The sequence below is a fragment of the Lactuca sativa genome, chromosome 4 (genome assembly GCF_002870075.4).
Source record: "Lactuca sativa cultivar Salinas chromosome 4, Lsat_Salinas_v11, whole genome shotgun sequence".
Taxonomy (NCBI): Eukaryota; Viridiplantae; Streptophyta; class Magnoliopsida; order Asterales; family Asteraceae; genus Lactuca; species Lactuca sativa.
In genome coordinates, this window is record NC_056626.2 from 391,601,501 (window position 1) to 391,622,668 (window position 21,168).

The following is a 21,168-nucleotide window of genomic DNA, read 5'->3' on the forward strand; positions in this document are numbered from 1 at the left end:
ATTACACATGGATATAAAGAACATCGAAAACGGAGCTCGTATGCGGAAGTTATGAGTTTTTAAAGATTGGTTGTTTTATCTGCGTCCAGCGCCACGTGACAACACCAGGAGAAGCCTTGGTGCCCACGCAAGTCCACGACGTGGAACGCCCCCAGACAACCTATAAACAGAAGGGTAGATCACCCCCAAAATCCACACCAAAACCATTATTTCTCTCCTATTACACCCAAAACCTCTCTTCCATTCCCTAACACTTCCCAAGTGTTAGAGGCGAGTCTTGGAGCGCCCCAAGGCTCCAAGAAAAAGAGTTTTTCGGCTCGGCACTCTGCCCCCACAGAGCCCGGTTTTCAAGCAAACCTCCCGGTTTCGTCGAAGCGAAGCATTGTCCAAGTTGGAATCACCACCTTATCAAGTGAGTGCATAGTTAGTTTCATCTTACACATAGATATGAAGTATTTTATATAAATTACGTGTTATGTATGCATATTATCTGTCTACTTGAGATCTGTGCTGGATGAAATATTTAAACTTTGTTTTTCAGAACTAGACTTTTTTTTTCTTCAGATCTAAATTGCATATGTATTTTCTTTTCAGATCTAGACTTTTTCTTCAGATCTAAACTGTATATGTATTTTCTTTCAGATCCAAACTTTTTTCTTCAGATCTAAACTGTATATGTATTTTCTTTTCAGATATGAACTTTTTCTGCAGATCTGAACCATATATGTATTTTCTTTTCAGATCTAAACTGCATATGTATTTTCTTTTCACATCTAAACTTTTAATTCGTATCTAAATTGTATAAGTATTTTATATCTACAAATATATTGGGTATGACATGGGTAGATGAAATAGTTGGTGTGTGATGAAAAAAATAAGTTGGAGGATGAGATGAAAAAGAGATATAGATCATGAGATGAGGGTGCGAGGTGAAAAAAAATGAGAGAAGCCTTTACCCAAGCGTTGGCCCCGTCATCTAGCAGAGTATGGATGACAGCCATGGACTATCCTAGACGGTCTGTGGAACACTAGCAGACTCGCAAGCTGTAGGTGTTGTGAACGATATTTTCACCCTGTGTACTCTAAAAACCCATTGACATGTATTGTGGGTGGACTCCCGCAAATAATATTGTCGATAAAGGAGATAAACCCTGGCAGCTATGGACTTAGCACCCGTTGGATGAGCCCTAGCAACTATGGATTTAGTGCCTGTTATATAAACCGTGGCGACGATGGACTTCTTTCCTATTCCTTAGGAGAATCCTTAGGAATGAGTGATAGATGATTCTTAGGGTATATCCTTAAAAAAACAAAGAAGATAATGGGGATGGGTAATTGGGTTAATTGTATGAAAAAGCATAATACCTTTATTATTGTGGGTTGAAAACCCTATGTACTCACCAGGTTTCCCAACCTGACCCACTATGTTTATTTGTATCACAGGTGTCGATATGAAGCTACATTACACCGGGAGATTAAGGAGATGTAGATCACTAGTGTAAATGAATGTAAGTTATGTTTATGCTTATGTTTTTGTATTGACGATGACATCCCAAAGTTTTAAAATGAATAAAATACGTTTCTTCGGAAATACTTTGATAATATATTTATCATGTTTTTTTAAGGACAAATTTTGCAACATTTTTCTTTAAAAAGTTATTCTGATTTGAAAATAAAGCATAAACAAATCTTTTTTTTCTGGCCGTAAAAATAGGGATGTTACACACTATAACATAACAACTATTGGATTAGGTCTCTAAACCCATGACTATAATTGGTATATAGTTGAATTGATAATAGCAAAGTCCTTTTGGGTTGCCCTCATACTAGCAACTATACATGATGACTTTTGGAGAAAGTCGTTGAATTTATTATTTGAATAATAAATTGAGATAATTGATTTATTAATGTATTCTGAAAATAATATATTAATTAGATATCAGATTATTTCATTAATAGGTAATCAGAAATTAATTAGAATTAATTTTGGGATTAATTGTAATAATTAAAAGTGTAGGGGTTGTTTGGCAATTTATTGATAGTTGAGGAATTAGGCACTTGGACCTCCCTAGAAGGGTTAGATGAAAACTTCTAGGAAGGCCCTATAATTTTTCGTCCAAAGGCCTTGGATGGGAAGTCCATGGGTTGCTTAGGCCTTAAGCCAAGGAATTAGGGTTTCCTCCTTAAAACCCTAACTTTGGCTCTAAGCTACCTCAGGTATATAAAGGGTTTTACCCCTTCATAATTTCAGCCACTCTTAACCCCAGAAGAATAGCCGAATATCTCAAGCCTTCTCCTTCTCTCTCCTTTCTCATCCTCTTGCTTAGTTTGGGTGTGAACCATTAGAGGTGTTACACCAGTGGCACTTGCTCTCAAGCTTCAACAAGTCTTGGATTCATATTGTTATTACTACATAACAATTAAAAATAGTATATGCCTCTTAGGGTTTTCCTTTTGATGTTCAATACTTGTATGTTTAATTAGAGAAAACATAAATCCAAGAATATTAGGGTTGCATGTACACATAGGGATTTTTTTGTTATGCTCAAAACCCATCAATGGTATCAGAGCCTTAACTTGTTTTCAATTGAATTTGATTGCAATTGGTTGAACTTGATCAATTAGGGTTTATGGCAATTAAACCCTTTGGACTTAGGGTTTTCGCAAATTAAGGTTCTTAACCCTAGATTTCAAAATTTTGGAAAAGGGTTTTACCCTTTCCCTTGTCCTTTAAATTTTGAAAATTAGGATTTCCTAACCCTCTAGATTTTCGAAAATATGCCAAGGACTGAAATCCTTGCCTTCCTCCCCAAGTTTTGTGATTTTCGAAAATTAGGGTTTCATGATAGGATTTTCTTATTTTTGGTAATTATCTATTTATGTGATTATTTGGATAATTATAAAATTTGAATATCCCTCCCATGTTTTCGAAAATTAGGGAAGGAGATTAGGTTAAATTATTTTGATTAATTTAATTGAATAATCCTCAATTGGTTTAATAAATTAATTAAAGGTTTAATTAATAGACAATTATATATATATATATACATATATATATATATATATATATATATATATATATATATATATATATATATATATAAAGAATTTTCCCTTAGGAACAGTTCTTCACTCCTGTTGGTCTATTTTGTTAGTTTTTTTTATTATTTTATAGAATATTTGTTTTTTAATATATTATTTGTCTAATCCATAAATGGGGTATGAGTCATTGGCCACCGTTTCTATTTGCCAATAGCATTGCTCCACCACATCACTGACTCCATATCTGTTGCTCGGTTCCATATGTACACATAATTATTCACCGCCTTCTTCTTCCAATTAATCTCTTCCACCACCTTCTAAATCAACTGACGCTTCCATCTCACATACTAAGCATGTCTGCCTCTAAACTCCTCTTATAGTCGACTTCCCCTACATTTGGAGAGAATGGTGATTTCATGGAAATGATCAGACCCTATTATGCTCACTTCTGCTTCTCCTTGACCACCATCGAAGGACCAGTGCACCACCACCGACTCCGCTGATCTATCTCCCAAAAGTGACACCCTAATCGCCGCTTTAAAATCATTGAAATCGACACAAAGATATCATAAATCAAACCCGCAACGGTTCTCGATTCCTCTATTATGACCATGGGAAAAGAAGATCCCTCATTCACATGAACCCTTCAATATCTCTACAATTTCTCCAACGCCACCGGACACCTCAGGAACGATTTTGGAAGCTTCCAGCTGTTGCAGGAACCGTCGAGAGAGCATCACCGGTAAATCATCACCAATTTTGGGTCATCTTTTTCATTTTCCTTTGCGTCTTCTCTGTTCGAAAAAATACAAAACAAAAACAGTAGCAAATCGAAGGTGATGCTTGGATTCGATTTTGAAGGTATGTACACAAGTAAGCCCTTATTTTTCCTCTGGAACTGATAACAAATGTTTAAACAGATGGTTACAATGCCCGTCATCTCCTCTTTACCCAATAGGCAATTGACGTCTTCTACAGGGTTTTATGGGTTTGATTTAGTTTAGTGCTTCTTCAACATATTTGTTTCTAGTCTGTTTCTGCTCTTGTAAGACGTCGGCCTCCATTATTTCTCAATTATCTCATACTGTAACATCCCAAAAACACAGTCTGAAAATTTCGTTTAATTTAATAATAAAAACCATAGTCGATAAACCTCATATAAAAATCATAAAGAATGTATCCCAAAATATTATAACAACTGTCAAGTATATCAGAGTATAAACATCCCAGACTGAACAAATGGTGTGTGCACTGCAATCTTCCCGAGCTCCTCTTTTGAAAACTGAGTCCCTGAAACCAAAACTGAAAGCTGTAAGCATGAAGCTTAGTGAGCTCCCCCAAATTACCACATACCATACAATAACATATAAAGCACATACTGGGCCTTGCCCACTGCATCGTACCAAAGTCCGGACTAACTGGGGCCTTGCCCCCTGCATCGGACCGAAGTCCGGACGAACTGGGGCCTTGCCCCCTGCATCGGACCGAGGTCCGGACTAACTGGGGCCTTGCCCCCTGCATCGGACCGAGGTTCGGACTAACTGGGGCCTTCCCCTTGCATCGGACCGAAGTCCAGACTAACTGAACATAGCATAACATGATCATAGCATATAACATAAGCACATATACTACATACTGCATCGGACCGAGGTCCGAACTAACTAAAACACAAACATGCCCGAATCACAAAGACATCAAGCATACTGAACTACTGCATCGGACCAAATTCCGGAATTACTGCTATCTAAACAGGTCGACATTGTGGCCGTAGACCCGCTCCTACTAGAAGGAAACTCACTTGAACTGCTGAACTCGACCGATAACCCTCTGGCTGCTAACCGACAGCTCTTCGAAATGCTGCTCCTTTAGTTCTCTTAGCTACCAATACCAATAATAACACTTAGCCTAAATTGTCCTCCCGAGGTCAACTAAGTCAACTCTGGTCAAGGTCCTGGTCAAAGTCAACCTTCCAATTGACTCGACTTGCCGAGTTGTTCTACCAACTCTCCAAGTCCATGCTCCTCAAATCCCAAACAATCCCTGACTCTACTCGTTCAGTCTAGTGAGAACTCGACGAGTTCTCCTTCATCTAACACTTCGGGACTATCTTCAACCAACTCGCCGAGTTGTTCTACAACTCACCGAGTCCATCTTTATCACCTAAGGATTTTGCCTTGGACTCGCCGAGTTCCTCCTCGAACTCGTCGAGTACCATGATCTTCATGTCCAACACGGACACAAAATGGCTGATTCCTTCTCTAACCCCACTCACTGATCCGAATCATAATAGAAGGGTTTGGGTATGCGACCCGACTCGCCGATTCCTCCTAGTGACAACTCTAATCTGTCGATTTCAGTCTACACCACACTTCCAACTCATAGATCTGGACTCCTTATGCTAGAATTGCACGTAAAGTTGCTAACTTTACTTGCATGCAAGGGGTCATGAGGCTAGAACACCAAATCCAAGCAAATAAGAAGTTCAAGTTCAAGACATGGAGCCTTAGCTAGATAAAGCCAACAACTCTGAGCTTCTAGAGCTCAAAAGTGTCCAGATCTAATGTCCAATCCATCCTCCAAGGCTTATCACCCAGATTCTACTTGGAAATGGTCCAAATGTAACAAAAGATAAGCTAGAAAAGGGATCCAGATGATTAACAACCAAGGTATAAGCTCTATACCTTCAAATGATCTGGAATATCACCCAAACTCTGGATCTATACTCCTTTCCTTGCTCCCTTTCTTCCACAATCTTCAAGATGCACACCAAGAGCCTTAATCTTCTCACACAAGCTCAAGAATGAAGTTGGGTGGCTAGGGTTTCGTCTCTGGACAATGGAGGCTATAAATGATACCCTAGAAATGAAAATGAGATGCTTAAATAGGGTGCCAAGTCCCGAAATTAGGGTTTCTCAACCCATACCAGATTCGCCGAGTTAGTCTCCCCGACTCGCCGAGTCGGTCACTTGATCCGCGACACGGGTCACGCTCCGACTCGCCAAGTTCCTCCTTGGACTCGACGAGTTGACTCCTTTAACTAAGGGCTTTTCTTTCCTTTCTTGGTCTTTCGGATTCTAGGTGCTACACATATGGTTTAATAATCAATCCCCAAAAACCAGTTTTGACTCTACTGGTGGCGATGTTAAAGTTGTTATCCTCTCTCTTTCATTTTCAATAACAAAGACAAATGCTCTGGATGGAATTCCTCTGGTTTTTAAATATCCATTTTACATATTTGTTTGGTTATATATTAGTACATTTCATTGAAGTGATGTTATTGTAGGTGAATGAAGGAATATATGATCGTGATATATTTATCTTTGACCAGGTCAAACTTCTTTTGAACTCTATTTGTTACATTATTTTCCATCTTTTTATACCTATATGGATATGGATGTATAATTTCGTATTCTCCATAAAGACAATTGGTTTGTCTTTATTATGTCATTGTGGGATGGATGTGTATTTGAGCTTACTTGAAGAGTAGCTTTGGTCTCTAACATTAGATTCATCCGTTGTTTGTTCGACACCTTATAATGAATAGTAAATAAAGGTTTGATTTAGTTTTGTAGATGAGGTGAATGGAATTTATTTTGGCGAGTGAAAACAGAGCTTGCGGATAAAAAGTAATGTCACGGCCTTTTGAACACTAATGTATTTGGATTTGGATTGAACTTTGATATACTTTTATAATCTGTAAAATTTAAAATCAAGCTCAAGATAATATTTGATAAATATTTTTTAATTATCCTTTAAACAATCTCAGATGTACTTTACAAAATCTCTAAACAATCAAAACGATATTGAAACTCACCTAAAATTATGATGTTTAGTTGGAGTTCTTCACAATCCATTTTCGGTTGTCAACCTGAGATTCAAGTTAACTGAAATATAGTTTATTTATTTTTTAAAAATTTTCAACCTAAGCCAAACATGAACAACCTCTAGTGGTGCCGCCTGGTACTGTAGCTAACCTTGTGGCGAAATTTGTTGCTGGTGAATCTGTTGTTGCAGTTGTGGGTGCTGTTGTGGTTGAAGCTGCCGCAACCCCTTAACACTTTGTTGTAAGCGCTCCATGGCATATTTTTACAAGGTAATGCTTACTTTTTGTTAATTACAATTTCATAACTTAAAAACTTGCCAAAAATTAAGTTATTTAACATGTTTGATTCGAAGGGACAAACGAACCCTTGTCTGATGGTGACTATAACTCTTTTTTTAATCCTTTAGTTTTAACATTTTTCCAATTGTTATGTAATATTTTATTTTCAACCTAATTTCCAACTACAATCCTTTGATAAATAAAAATTGAAAGTACAATGTTATAATAGAAACAATTGAAGTTAGCATGGTATAATACACAAAGAAATGAAAGTATGTTGCTTTTTTCAGTGATTTGAACTTAACCATATATAGTTTCTTAGATTAAGAGGTTATATAATTCATTTTTCTATTTTGATAATTGTAGATAGAGGACTGACACATAAAGCCTTCGGCAATGGTAGTCAATGAGGGTAATAAACCTGGATATGATGTTGATGAGGATAACGCAATTGTCCTTTACAAGGTAACAAACAAGTCACTAATGTACTCATTTTCTAGTCACATGTATTTTCTTTTGTTTTTTCTATTCATTCCTTTTATTTCCTTTTGGCAGCCTGGTATTCCGAAGACTAGTAGTTCTAGTGTCAAGGAGGGAAACCACATTACATGCATCATTTGTTATGGTTAATCTAATCGCATCCAAACACATTACATAGGTACTTGATTCTCCTTTAGTCTTAGCTCAAGGACATTTTCATCTTTTTTTTATTTATCAAGTTGTATTTATTGTTTCTGTAGTAGAGAGTTATTGCATCTTTTCTATTATAGTGGATTGTAATCTATTTGAGACCCTTTTTATGCTGCTTACCAAAATTTCCCCACAATCCTTTTTAAATACTTAATCAGTAACATGTTTTACAATTGAACACTTTCTAATCCCCACAATGCGGGGATCCTTCCCTAGTTATTAAATCAATTTCTTTTAAATTTAATTAAATTTTTTTAATTTCGAAATTTAAAAGATTATAAAACCCTAGTATTTTGAAAAGTCTAAAATACACCTTATACTATATGTAAAATTAAATGTTTAATATTTACTATATGTATAAGAAAATTCAGTCGAACTGCTAGTACGCTTCATTCACGAAGCAGATCTATAAAGAGGGTATAAGGAAACTGCATATAAAATGGTAGTTGAATGGGTGTCCACTCTCACCCACTGCTTCCTTGATTGGTGGTGGGTCGTTAGCCAAACGGGTTTGATAGGACAAATAAAACTCATTAATTAGTATAATGAAATAATAAATTAACTAAATGGTTTTATAAAATTGCCAATTTTAGTTACTTTAGAAAAAATGTGAATTTGATGCTAATCCATGAAATCGCACATTGCACTTTATATAAATCGTTAGTGGAGTGTGTGTGGTTAACCGTCACACTAATATGGACTAATAAAGGGTGGAAATGGGTGTCTCGTAAATTATCATTGATTAATGGAGCGTGTGTGGCTAACCGACACATTGATTAGATGATAAATGACATCGAGAGTACCACGCTAATTTGCATGGTTATTCACATCTTATCTGTGGTCCTCGATATCCCAGTCACAAATGGAAGAGCAGAATCGAGATTAAACATGTCATTGAATAGTTCAATGAATATCAAAAGATCTAGGAATTTCATTTAAAACCTAATTCGTTTACAATATCGTTTTCGTGGTGAAATTGGTAAGACGTCATTTACCTACCTTTATTTATTTCACAATTAGATTACGACATCCCTTTTCTAAGTTGTGAAATATCTAGTTGGATCCTAGCCTTAATATTTCATTGTGGTGTTATATTGAGGAATATTCTTATCTAACCAAAACTTTTCCTTCGTCTTGTTCAAATGTCAACTCTAACAATGCTTTTGGTTCCTTCACCAACAATAACTCCTCTAACAACTTCTCACTCTTGAACATCTGCTCGAGGGTCAATTTTGATGGAACCAACTATAACGATTAGATGGGAAACATCAAGATGGCTCTATGCTTCAATGACAAGGAGTATGTGCTCGAAAAAGAGCTTCTCGAAATTGATGAAACAAAAGCTACTCCGGAAGAACTAGCTGAGTATAAGAGACACTAAAATGATGTTACCAAAGTGGCATGCATCATGGTGGCTACTATGATTCCTGAGGTACAAAGGTTCTATGAGGATTATTGGCCATACAAGAGGAACAAGGACTTGGTGGAAAAGTACCACCAACAAGTTCGTCAGGAAAATTATGAGGTAGTAAAGTCCTTCATTGCCAGCAAGATGAAAGACGGAGAATCCGTCAGCAGCCACTTGCAACGAAAACAACGATATGTGGAACGTTTGGTGAAGCTTAATGTGAACTTTGATGAGGAATTGACTATTTATATAGTATTGAACTCATTGCCCAGTTGTTATGATTAGTTTATCATGACTTATCATTTGAACAACCAAGAGACCACATTGGCTCAACTTCAGAACCTATAGCGAACTACTAAAAGTGGAATGAAGGGAAAAGGTGTTTCCTCCACTCCTACTGATGTTGTTCCTGTCTTGGACATTGGGCAAGGAAATGGGAAGAAGAGGAAGGGTCCTCACAAACAGAATCAGAAGGGAATGTTATGAGTACAAGAAAGGATGTACAAGGACAAGGTTTGAAAAGTCAAACCTTGAGTTAATATTTAAGATCGATGTCTGCTCTTAATTAGATGTTCCAGCCGATTCTGGAAATACCAGTCAAGACTTTAATGAGATATTCAACAAAGTACTCAATATTAAATAAGGTAAAAGAGGAGTATAATCAATGTAAAGACATTAAATGAACAAGAAGAATGTTGTGAAAGATCTTGACTTGAGAGAAAAGGGAAAGTGAATTAAAGAGAAAATTTTCTATCTTTGGAGTAACAATTCACCATGTTTCTTGTCATTCAAAACTCTCCTTTAATAGACTAAGGATGTACATCATGTACATCGTACAAACTAAAGAGACATTCGTAGGACTGGTTAATAATCCGCTACTAACAACCGATTATCTAAAAGATACAAAAGATAAGTCCTATGAAACATTACATCATGAATAAGACAAGAAACAATAAATGTTCAAACACACAGACTAATCTTGGATCTTTACTCCACCTCAGACTGATCTTCACTTCGGACTCCATCTCTACTTCGGAAACTGCTGACTTCGGATCTTCATACTTGTGATTGCTAAAGGTTCACTTTTCATGTTTTAACAATCTCCCCCTAAATGAACTTAGCAATATGGTCAGCTCAGTTGGCTTGTTCTTGGATGAATACATGATCTCTGTACAGCCAGTTTTGGACTTCAAGATACCACTGAAGTTGACTGATGAATTTTGTCTTCACATGCTCTAAAGCTTCTGAATTTGCTGCATTTAAGATAAACTTCTAAAGAACTTTAGAGGGAACGAGATGCTTGTCCAAGACTCGGAAGAAGTCCTTCTTGTTTTTGTTTTTTTGCAAGTAGACGTATCCTAACACTGGTTCATCAATTGGCCCTTTTGCAGAGATTTCAGCTTCAGGCAGTTTGTAGTCTATCTTTGCCAAGAACTTTTCAATTCCGAAAAAATGAGCCAATTCGAAGTCGCATCTGCAAAACTCAGCGACATAATCCTTCAAGTAATTCAATGCTCATCTGATAATCTTGACGAGTTTGGAAGTGAGCTACAATGGTCAGGATGTCGTTCGGATTAATTGAGGGGAAGTCAGCGTTCGTGATTGTGAGTTGTGTTGGCTTGTTCCGATAGACATAGTAGTGATGCAACAGACAATACAAATCAAACTTTGTTAACACCTTCCTTCTGAACCCAGATATCTTGGTGATTCTCTTCCGAGACCACACTTCTTTTTGGGGACGTGCGTTCAAGGGATAGAAAGTCTTCAGTCGTTCTCTTTTGGTTCTGATGATCATTTGAGGATCATCTTCTGGGTGGAGAGGATCAAATTTGATGTAAAACTTGTCATATGGAGAGATGGGAAGATTAAGTTGGTCTGAATCTTGGGTTGGTAGATCATAATACATGAATGGCATTATGTCCAAGTCATGGATTATTCCTTCACGACAGAGAGGCGAAAGTCCTAGCATTGGATTGGGGTTATCTTTGAGAGCTTGGATCTGAATGCTTTCTTCCAAGGCTTGATCTATTTGAGCTTGGGATGAACCTTCAGACTTTTTGGTGGTCGGTTCGGATCTGTGAAATTCCAAGGTAGGCCTTTTGCCTTTGTCTGGTTTGTTGAGAACTGAAATCACATACTGCATGTTCTCATCTATGGTAAACTCTGGAGGAGAAGGAATAAGGGGGTCTTCCGGAATGTTGTCAGGTTTCCGAAGTGGAGAACCTGCATGTTCATCGATTGGAGCTATTCTTGGTGAGGGAATTGGAGGCATCATTGACTGGGTAGCTCGGAATGTATCAATCGTGAGCTTAGTCTTCGCCTTATTCATTTCACCACATAAAAAAATTTAGCATGTTGGATCCAATATTTGATTTTTTTTTTTCTCCAAACTTTGTTTTTGATAAAGGAGATAATAAAAAATAGTAAGAAGTTTTTCTAAATTTCGAAGTAGATATGAGTTTCGAACAAAGTCTTATATCATCAAAAAAGTTCGAATTTTTTTAAATGTGTTTGAAAATTTCGAACTCCTTTATATCGGTAAAAGCAAAATAAAAAATTGTGAAAATTAGTTTCATTTCAAAATGCCAGAAACATATCGAAATAAGATTTTTCCTACTACAAATGTCAAATTTCAAACATCGAAATTATTTCTCAAATTTTGAAAATGTTGTCATTACTCATCGTCCTTATTCCAAATACCGTACTCTTTTGTCATTTTATATGACTTATTATACAAATGGCTACAAAAAAATTACTTGATGTCCAAATACCGTACTCTTTAGTCTTTACTCTTTAGTCATTTAATGTTTTTTTTGGTATTGAAAGTGAAAAAAAAAAAGTTCAGGGACGATTTTGTAGTTTACTAGAGTTGGTGGGTAGAATGTGAAAAAGTAATCAATTAACCTAAACTACACTACGCGATTCCTATATGTTTTTGTTTCTCCTTCACTTTACAACAAATGATACTTTATTGCCCTTTAATTTCTTTAAATCGCAATATTTACCCAATCTAAATTTCAATTCACATAAAATTTGATATTTGACTAGCAAAATTAGCAAGAAATTTTTTTTTTTAACATAAAAGGTAGACAAAAGTGAAACATTATCTTCCAAATATGGCAGATTAAAGGTCAAAGGTCAAAACTTGCCTACCATTTTTCGATCTTGACTTATATATATGTAATAAACCACTACTAATAACCAAAGTTTTATTAAAATCTAGCACTAAAAGTCTAAATCTGAAACCCAAAAAAAAAAAAAAAAAAAAAAAAAAAAAAGGTGATATTATTCACGTTCAGGATTTGATTCAGTGCAAACGACCCCTGCAATTCACAGCACCACATTTGCATTGACACCCTTTGCCAGGTGGCGCCTTGTTCATGTAATCAAAGCTCAATTCTTCACCTGGCGCTATCTGTAACAAAAACAAAAGTTCAGGGACTGTTTTGCAATTTTACTAAAGTTCAGGGGCTGAATACAGAAAAACTAAAAAATAATGCTTACATCTCGACTAGCATATAGACCGATATGTGACAATTCAGAATCCAAACTTTCGATAAGAACTTGATGGTTTTCAAGATTTGGAGAGCAGCTACAAAAAGAAACACGATCATGACAAAAGGGTTAAGATTTGGGGATTAGGGTTTATACAACAGTAAAAAAAAAATTAACGTTTTGTTACCTGTGATTTATGTAGCGTGAAACATTTCCAAATTTTGTGGCATCAATCGCGTAAGGGGCTTCTCCCTCAATCAATCGAATCATGTCATTAATGCGTGCATCAATTTCATATATAAATCCGCAACCTTCTCGATCATACCTAAATTCCCACAAAATTTTCCATAATTTCCATAAGAATCTTGAAATCTTGATGTTCAATATACAAATAAAAGATTGGATTCTTTTAGAATCTTTGATATCTTGATAATGATATACTCGAAACTAAAAAGTCAACGTGAAGAAAGTCAAACCTATGACGCCTCTTCTTCGCTTCATGTTCATCGACAACCTCTCCAATATACTCGCAAATAAATGTTCCACGATCGATTGGTTCTCCAGCTCTTACCCCCCAACCCTGTGTGTTTAAAAAATTAAATTATTTAAATAGAAATTTTATAGAATTATTAAAAATAAAAATACGAAGTAAGTGAATTTTACCTTGTCTTCTGTTTTGAAGACCTCCAATTTCACTTTCACCCCATTTTGCAAAACTCGATTTGGACAATTTTTATTGCAGCTGCAATTCTTGTTGCATTCGTATACTAGGTAACCCTCCTAAAATATATAAAAAAAAATAATTAAATTACAATTGGGAATATTTGCAAGAATAAATAATTTATTAATTATCATGAATCAATAGAGATTCAAAATCTTTTTGTTTTATGTAAAAAGGTTAAGCGTAATAAATTAATTACCTCCAATATGATTCGGCCTTGATCATCATAAGGAAACCTCCCTTTCATTGATTTTCCATTTATATCCTTTGCATCTTCATAATCATTGTCAAAAAGATACACATGATCACACCCTTTTGGAGAACATGTCGAATGTGCACATCCACACCCCAATTGTAAACTCTGTAAAAAAAAAAAAATCCCAAATTACAAATTACAAAAATCAAGAATCTAATTTATAATCTTTTACGAAATCAATCATAAAAAAAGTCAAACTTACCCTCAATCCAAAATCAAGAGATTTATCAAGCAAAGGCTTTGTAATGTAGGTAAAGTTTTCCCATGGTAAGAAAGTTTGACCATCATCACCATCAGCAGAATTATGAATTGACCCCAAAAGATGATCATCAACCACACACGCGATTTGAACCGATTCCATTCCGAAGCTTATGTCATCACACAAAACAATTGCTTTTTCTGATTCCGGTCTTGAATGGCTGAAATTTATGATGTAATGAGACTCATCCATCGCCCATTCCCCTGTCACGGGATCCGGAACACGTGATTCCTTCGCTTCCGTCTTAGGTCCCAAAACATCGGTCGGAATCGGAATCGTTGATTCCGATTCTGTCTTTGTTAAAGGAGGGAATTGATCGGAATCCGTGATTCCATCACACCCTTTTGGACAAACAAACCGTTCTTGATGCCACTCAATCAAAACATTATGTTCACTACAAAGTTTTGCAGCCTTGAGATACAAACGTTCGGGTAAAACTCCATATTTCTTCTCCATTGATGCTTGAAAGCTTTTTCTACAACAAACGGATCGAGCCATGGCTAAAATCTCAAGATTTCCCGGATAAAGTTTTGTTTTGTTGATCTTTGAGTAGAGTAATTTCGCGACATTTGCACATTCCGACTCTTGTAATCTTCCAAGAATCACCGATTCCGGTGATTGAGATTGGAATTGAGACCGGAATTGGAATTGTGATTCCGATTCTATTATCTCTTGGAATGGTGCTTGAATGTGTTTCTTTCTGAGACCTTTTTTGAATCGAGGGCGATTTAGTCTTCCTGGTTTTAATTTGTTGGAAAAAAACGGGACACCCCTTTTTGGGACACGGGTCCCGCTAGGGTTTGAGTTTGAGTTTGACCCCATGTGAGCTGCTTGATGGTGTCTACCAAGATCAGGTAACAAATCAAACTTCAATCCACAAAACCTACAAATATATTTCTGAAATCCACCTTGATTATTATTATTATTATGATGATCAGAAATTACGTTTTTGCCCTTGAAATTTGCGGGATGATTCGACACCACATGTGACCATAATTGATCAGAATTCCCAAATCGGTTGCCACATGGGATACATTGGTAAAGCATGCATTGGTCAACAAACTGGACATGGTGTCTTTCAAGAACATGTCCTTCCAAAAGGGTATTTTCGGAAAAAGTATCGAAACATATCGCACACACGTATTGTTTGAAAATCACACGTGCTTCCTTTTTATGATTTTCAATGAAATGTTTCGAAAGCATTTGGTCATCAAGAAACTTCAAAGAGCAGACACTGCACTTGATGTCACTTCCATCATCATTTTCAACGTGTGCTTCCAAAAGGGTATTTTCGGAATTTTCAGGAATTTTACCATCGAACCCGAAAAGGCGAATGAGTCTTTCCTTTTCGCTGCAAACTAACTTGAATAAAAAGTAACGGGTATTTACGTCTTTTGAAGCTTCTGACATCACCCATTGAAGCTGGATTTCTTTAGGAACAGGGGATCTTAAAGATAAGACACTTTTAAAGAACCTGTAAAACAACTCACACGCTTGGTGTAAATGACGTTTTTGGACATGTGATTCACAGCTTTTAAGAAGCTCAATAAACACTTCTTTTGAAACAATCCTACTTTTTCCATTTCTTGCCCTTTTGAGCCAATTTGGCAAGTGTTTCTCACAGTATAAAGTATGCTTTGTTGGACTTTCATTACACACAGCTTCATTATCACCAATACATTTCACCCCTTCAAGATTTTCCTCATTCCGAAAATGCCCCGAAACTACAATTTCTTGACAATTATTACCCCCCTCAAACAACAATACATCTTCCACCTTTCTTTTAATTGTTTTGTTTTCGGGTATGGGAGGTGAAATTACGATTACGTCCTTGTCCTTGTTGATTCGATGTTTTTTACAGAAAGATGTCCCTGGGAGTGATCGATGCTTACATTTAGTACCTAAAACGGTTGTGCCTTCACACATTTGGGGCTCCAATTGGGGAGTGACATCTGTCCTTACATGATTGGTTGAAAAACGAGATGCTAAATGTACACAACAAAAAACATCTCCATCATTAGCCCATCTAACACATCTTCTTCCTTTAGCTTCAATAAAAGCTGTACACTGTTTATTTCTATCATTAAACCGAGTTTCTTGATTCCCAGTTTCAACTACAATCTCACCCCATTTATCATCCCTCACAGGCCCATTAAAGAATCTTGAATCGGTTTCAACCGGAAATGACGGATTTACCCCTTCGGGTTCTAACTGTGAAGCTCTACGGACTTCAAGTTTGGGGCGTTTTCGGGAAACTTGAGGACTTGTGTTTGAAAATCCATCATTTTGTTGTTCGGATTCTCCATTGTTGAATGAAGGATTTGAGATTGAAAACCATTTCATGATTTCTGGTTTTAAAGTTTTCCATTCGGTTACAATTTCGGGTGTGTTTGTAAGCGTTTGCACTTCGTTCCAATTTATAGCTTCCCCTAATTCCTGAATTTATATATAAAGTATTTTAAAGTGATGAACTTTATTGATATTTAAAGAAAGAATGTGATTGTGACATTGTGTAGTGTTTACCTCTTTTAGCAATTCGATAGATTCGGCTGTTTGAGCATTTTGACATTTTTGCACCCATGTTTCTTTAGAATGTTCCAACCAAAAAGAGTCTATGAACCTTTGTAATATCATCTGGGAAACAAATTTGTAATATTTATATATCAACTTTTTTATATTATATGTAAAGCTTAACTCTACTTATATGGAATACTACAAGAACTTGTTTAAAGGTATGCATGTGCATGAACTAATCCATGGAATTCTCTCATATATAATCTTCACATGTGTTTAATGTAACTTTAACGCTCAAACAAATCTTCCAAAGATTTTACCATTTTAATGCTAAGATTTTGTAACTTTTTCTTCATACACCAACTTCCATGAACATACATACATGCATGCGTACGTGTGTTTCCCTAGATGTGTTTTTGTGTGTATATATATATCAAGATTACCATAATTCTCAAAGATAACAAGTATACAAATAAAGAAACATCATTTTAAAAGCAAGAAACACTTACATTTTCAAGTTTAAGAAGCATATTTCCAAGATCCGAATAATCTTTACATCTAGAAGCTTCCAATGCAAAATCCTTCCACACTACCACACTACGAGCACTCTCCTTCAAACCCTACAAGAATCCAACATAGCCCATTAAAGAACATAGAATAACAATGATAATAATTAGGTCAAATTGTGTAAAATATCAACTTACTTCATTCTTAATACCCATATACTCTACTTTCTACCCATAATAGCAACGTATTTACATTTCTTTATGGATAAAAAATATGGATAGTGACATAAAAGCCCTTAAGTTATGCAGAAATATTCGGTTTTACCCTTTTGCATATTTCTGGTTCATTAAAGCTGCAAGTTTACAACTTTTTTTTTTTTTTTCATTTTTACCATTTTTGCAAGTTTACAAGGTAAAACCGAACATTTCTCTCAAACATAAAGGCTTTAATGAACAAAAGGGTAAAATTGAACCCAAAATACGCAAAAGGGTAAAACCAAATATTTTTTAAAAACTTAAGGGCTTTTATGACATTAACCCTAAAAAATAAAAGTACATCGTCGTTTCTTGAAATTTGGCCTAAGAATAAGAAGAAGAAGAAGAAGAACAAGATGACAAAGACAAACCTCGGTTGTTAATTGTTCAATGGTGTTTATCAAAGTAACAGCAATCTTTTGCATGATAAATCTTCTTGCAACAATCAAATCTTTGACTATTTTGACTCCAATATTATGTGATCTATATGCAATTGGCTCAGGGAATTCATTAATGGGGCGAAGAAGCAAAACATCTGCCCATGAATAATTTCTTTTTCTTGGAAAAAATATGACAAGATATTGTTTCCTTTCATGTGTAGGTTTTGCTCTAATTGTTGATAATGGCCAATCGGATCTTGCACATCTTATCCCTGCTTGCCACTTCCCTCTCCACTATATTTTAAAAAAAAAACATAAATCGATAATCTTGATTGAAAAATATGCATTAAAAGGGTTGTTTCTTTTTTTTCCATTAAGTAATGATATATGTTTGGATAAAGTGTTGTATGCATAACGTCTGTTTCTTTTGTTTCTTTTCTAGACCAAATAAACCATTTAAAAGAGAGACAAAATGACCGTTTTACCCTTACATGTTCACAATATTCATCAATTTTTACAAAATGTTATTGGGATATTGACATAAAAACCCTTTTGTTTTTCCAAAATAACATCACTTTTTGATGCGATAAAATAGGAACTTTGCAACTTTTCTTCTAATTTTGCCCTTGTTACATTCTAGGTTTCCAGGTTATCATAAAATAGAAGTGGCAAGAGAACCATTAAGTTTACAAATCTTTTACGTTTTTACACTAACTATGTATTTTTTTTTTTCCATCTTATATGTATTCATGCAGAAAAAACGTATTGATACACGAAAAAAAAATGTTTAAGTAAACATCGTGTTTATATTTTCGTTTAAATGCTCTTTCTTTATATACACTTTTGTTTGCGACTTATACGGTTTAAAACGTAAAAATACGTTTTAGAAGTATAAATACAATTTATAGAAGGATAAATACATATTTAGAAGTATAGATACATTTTTTAGACATATAAATGCATATTTTTACGTTTTTTAGAAGTATAAATACATTTATAGAAGGATAAATACATATTTAGAAGTATAGATACATTTTTTAGACATATAAATATGTATTTTTACGGTTTTTAGAAGTATAAATACATTTTATAGAAGGATAGATACATATTTAGAAGTATAGATACATTTTTTAGACATAAATGCATACTTTTACGTTATTTAGAAGTAAAAATGCCTTTTATAGAAGGATAAATACATATTTAGAAGTATAGATACAATTTTTAGACATATAAATACATTTTATAAAAGGATAAATACATATTTAAAAGTATGGATACATTTTTTAGACGTATAAATACGTATTTTTACAGTTTTTAGAAGTATAATATGTATTTTAGACGTAAAAAAATGTATTTATACTTCTAAAAAACATAAAAGTACGTATTTGTACGTCTAAAAATGTGTCTATACTTCTAAATATATATTTACACTTCTAACAAACATATTTATACTTCTGAAAACATATTTTTACAAAAACATATAATATGTAAAAAGAACATACTTAGGGTAAAAATGTAAAAGATTCGTAAACTTAAGGATTTCATGTTACCCTGGAAACCTTTAATAATAGGTCAAGATTAGTGTCTTAATACATTAATCCAAGCTTTTTGGCTTAACTAATTAAATCAAAAAAGAAACAACTCATGGAATATTATATATATATATATATATATATATATATATATATATATATATATATATATATATATATATATATATATATATATATATATATTATTGTATACCTTCACCCAAACTGCCATGGGTTGATCTTGTTCAAGCCATTTGGGTTCTGACTCACATTCCTGATTCCCACATGCCAATTCCAGACTATCAACTCCGGAATCATGAGTGTTGGAAGATAGCTTTTGGTCATCATCAGATGCTTCTGTGATTCCGATTCCAATTCCAATTCCAATTCCGGTTCCATCAACTAGTTCGTGTTTGACATTGTTTGACCCTCCATCATAAACAAAAGCTTTTTCAGAACCCTGATCTGGGCCATTACGTGGAAGCACTTGCATGATTTTAGAATCTGTTTTACCATATAAACCCTAGAATTAGAATTTAATGAACTGATAAAATGATAAATGAATCTAATTTAGCTAAAGTTAACACTCGTATGTAATGTAGAATCTTTGTTCCTCACAGTTGAGTTCAATTTTGCTAGTTTTTGTTTACAAAACAAGAACAAATAAACCCTAGAATTCGAATTTAAGTTAAATATGTGTATTTCCGTCGTTGGATAAAAAAACCCCAAATTTACAGGAACCAATTTTAGGTTTTTGGAACAATCTAATGGAAAATAGTGTAACGATTGAAATTACTACCCAATTCCAAGTATATACGTTGTCAAAACAATAAAATCGAAGAAATACACAAATTAACTTCCCCTAATCACATAATGTCGAACTAAATTCGAACAAAACCCTAAAAGAAAAATAAACCAAAGATTCTGACACATCAATTGCATGTTTTGCTGTGACCTAGAAACAAAAAGTGGGTCCAGATCAAGAAATCCCCATCAATTGATTGACCTGACCCATCTACGAAACCCCGAATTGAACCACAAAATCATCGGTTAATAATCTTGAAAGTCGAAAAATCAACAGATTCTTGAATCGAAGTCATACATACATTCATGATTCACTAACTTAGTTTTTTTTTCGTTTAGGCACACTTAAAAATCTCTTCTTTTTTAGTCTAGGGTACAATATTATTTGGGGGAAAACGTCACCAAGAACATGTACATAACTACATGTAATAGATATATGAGTCTATAACAATATATATATGTATATTTTGTATGTATGTATATAAATTGGGGAAGATATAGAAAAATGGTGGCCTTATGTAAATGTACCTTTTGCAGTCGGGGTGTGAAGATCACCTTTATGCCATTGTTGCGGGTGGATGTGGATTTGGTATTTTTGTGGTTAATTTGTTATAAAATATAATCCAAAAAAGATCTTTTTTTTTTTTTAATTTTTGATGAAGATGGGTATAAACTATAAACTAAAAAGTGGGCATGTACCAGGTCCAAAACGAACAAGAAGACCTGGATGTGTGTAGAGAGAGAAAGAGAGAAAGAAGGCGATGAGAGAGAAAACAAATGGTGGGTTTTGTGTGAGACTTTAAAAAAACAAAAAACAAAAAACCCCTAAAATTATGATTTTTTTTCTATTTTTTATTATAAAAAAAGGTTTAAAAAAAATAGTGCTAGTGAACGTGTATCGTAACGGTGGTACAAGATTGGGAGGCAGACGGTGTGGTCGAGGTACGTGTGTGTGAGAGAGATTTATTTTTTATTAATTTGTTTGATTTTTTTTTTTTTTGCAAATATTTGTAAAAGAAAAATAATAATTAATATTTAGATTATTTAGATAAAATATCAATATAACATAATACTCGTGATCAATGTATTGTCTTTTCTAAACGTAAACACGTGTAGTTAGTTGTTTAAATCAACCTTGACCAAAGTTTTGAATGTTCAAAAGCATAAAGAGTACTACTATCCACCCATCTAACACACACAAGCA

At 34.7% G+C, this 21,168-nt stretch overlaps 1 protein-coding gene across 1 annotated transcript; it reads right to left on the minus strand.

Moving 5' to 3' along the window:
* Positions 1–12,328: 12,328 nt before the first annotated feature.
* Positions 12,329–20,888, minus strand: LOC111892471 (histone-lysine N-methyltransferase SUVR5). Its single transcript, XM_023888509.3, has 12 exons — positions 20,493–20,888; positions 19,375–19,664; positions 17,620–17,922; positions 16,997–17,107; positions 16,497–16,607; positions 13,917–16,409; positions 13,658–13,819; positions 13,401–13,517; positions 13,214–13,317; positions 12,925–13,062; positions 12,747–12,834; positions 12,329–12,657 (listed from the first exon to the last, which is right to left on the minus strand). Exons 2-12 carry the CDS (start codon positions 19,651–19,653, stop codon positions 12,550–12,552), a joined length of 4,014 nt encoding a protein of 1,337 aa, XP_023744277.1. The 5' UTR covers positions 19,654–19,664; positions 20,493–20,888; the 3' UTR covers positions 12,329–12,549.
* Positions 20,889–21,168: the final 280 nt, after the last annotated feature.

Coding starts and splice junctions, on each gene's coding strand:
- LOC111892471 (XM_023888509.3), bottom strand. CDS start 19,653: ATGCAAGTGCTTCCACGTAATGGCCCAGATCAGGGTTCTGAAAAAGCT. Junction 17,923..19,374: donor CCATGGCAGTTTGGGTGAAG/GTATACAATAAT, acceptor TTTAAAATATAG/TGGAGAGGGAAGTGGCAAGC. Junction 17,108..17,619: donor TTGAACAATTAACAACCGAG/GTTTGTCTTTGT, acceptor GGATTCTTGTAG/GGTTTGAAGGAGAGTGCTCG.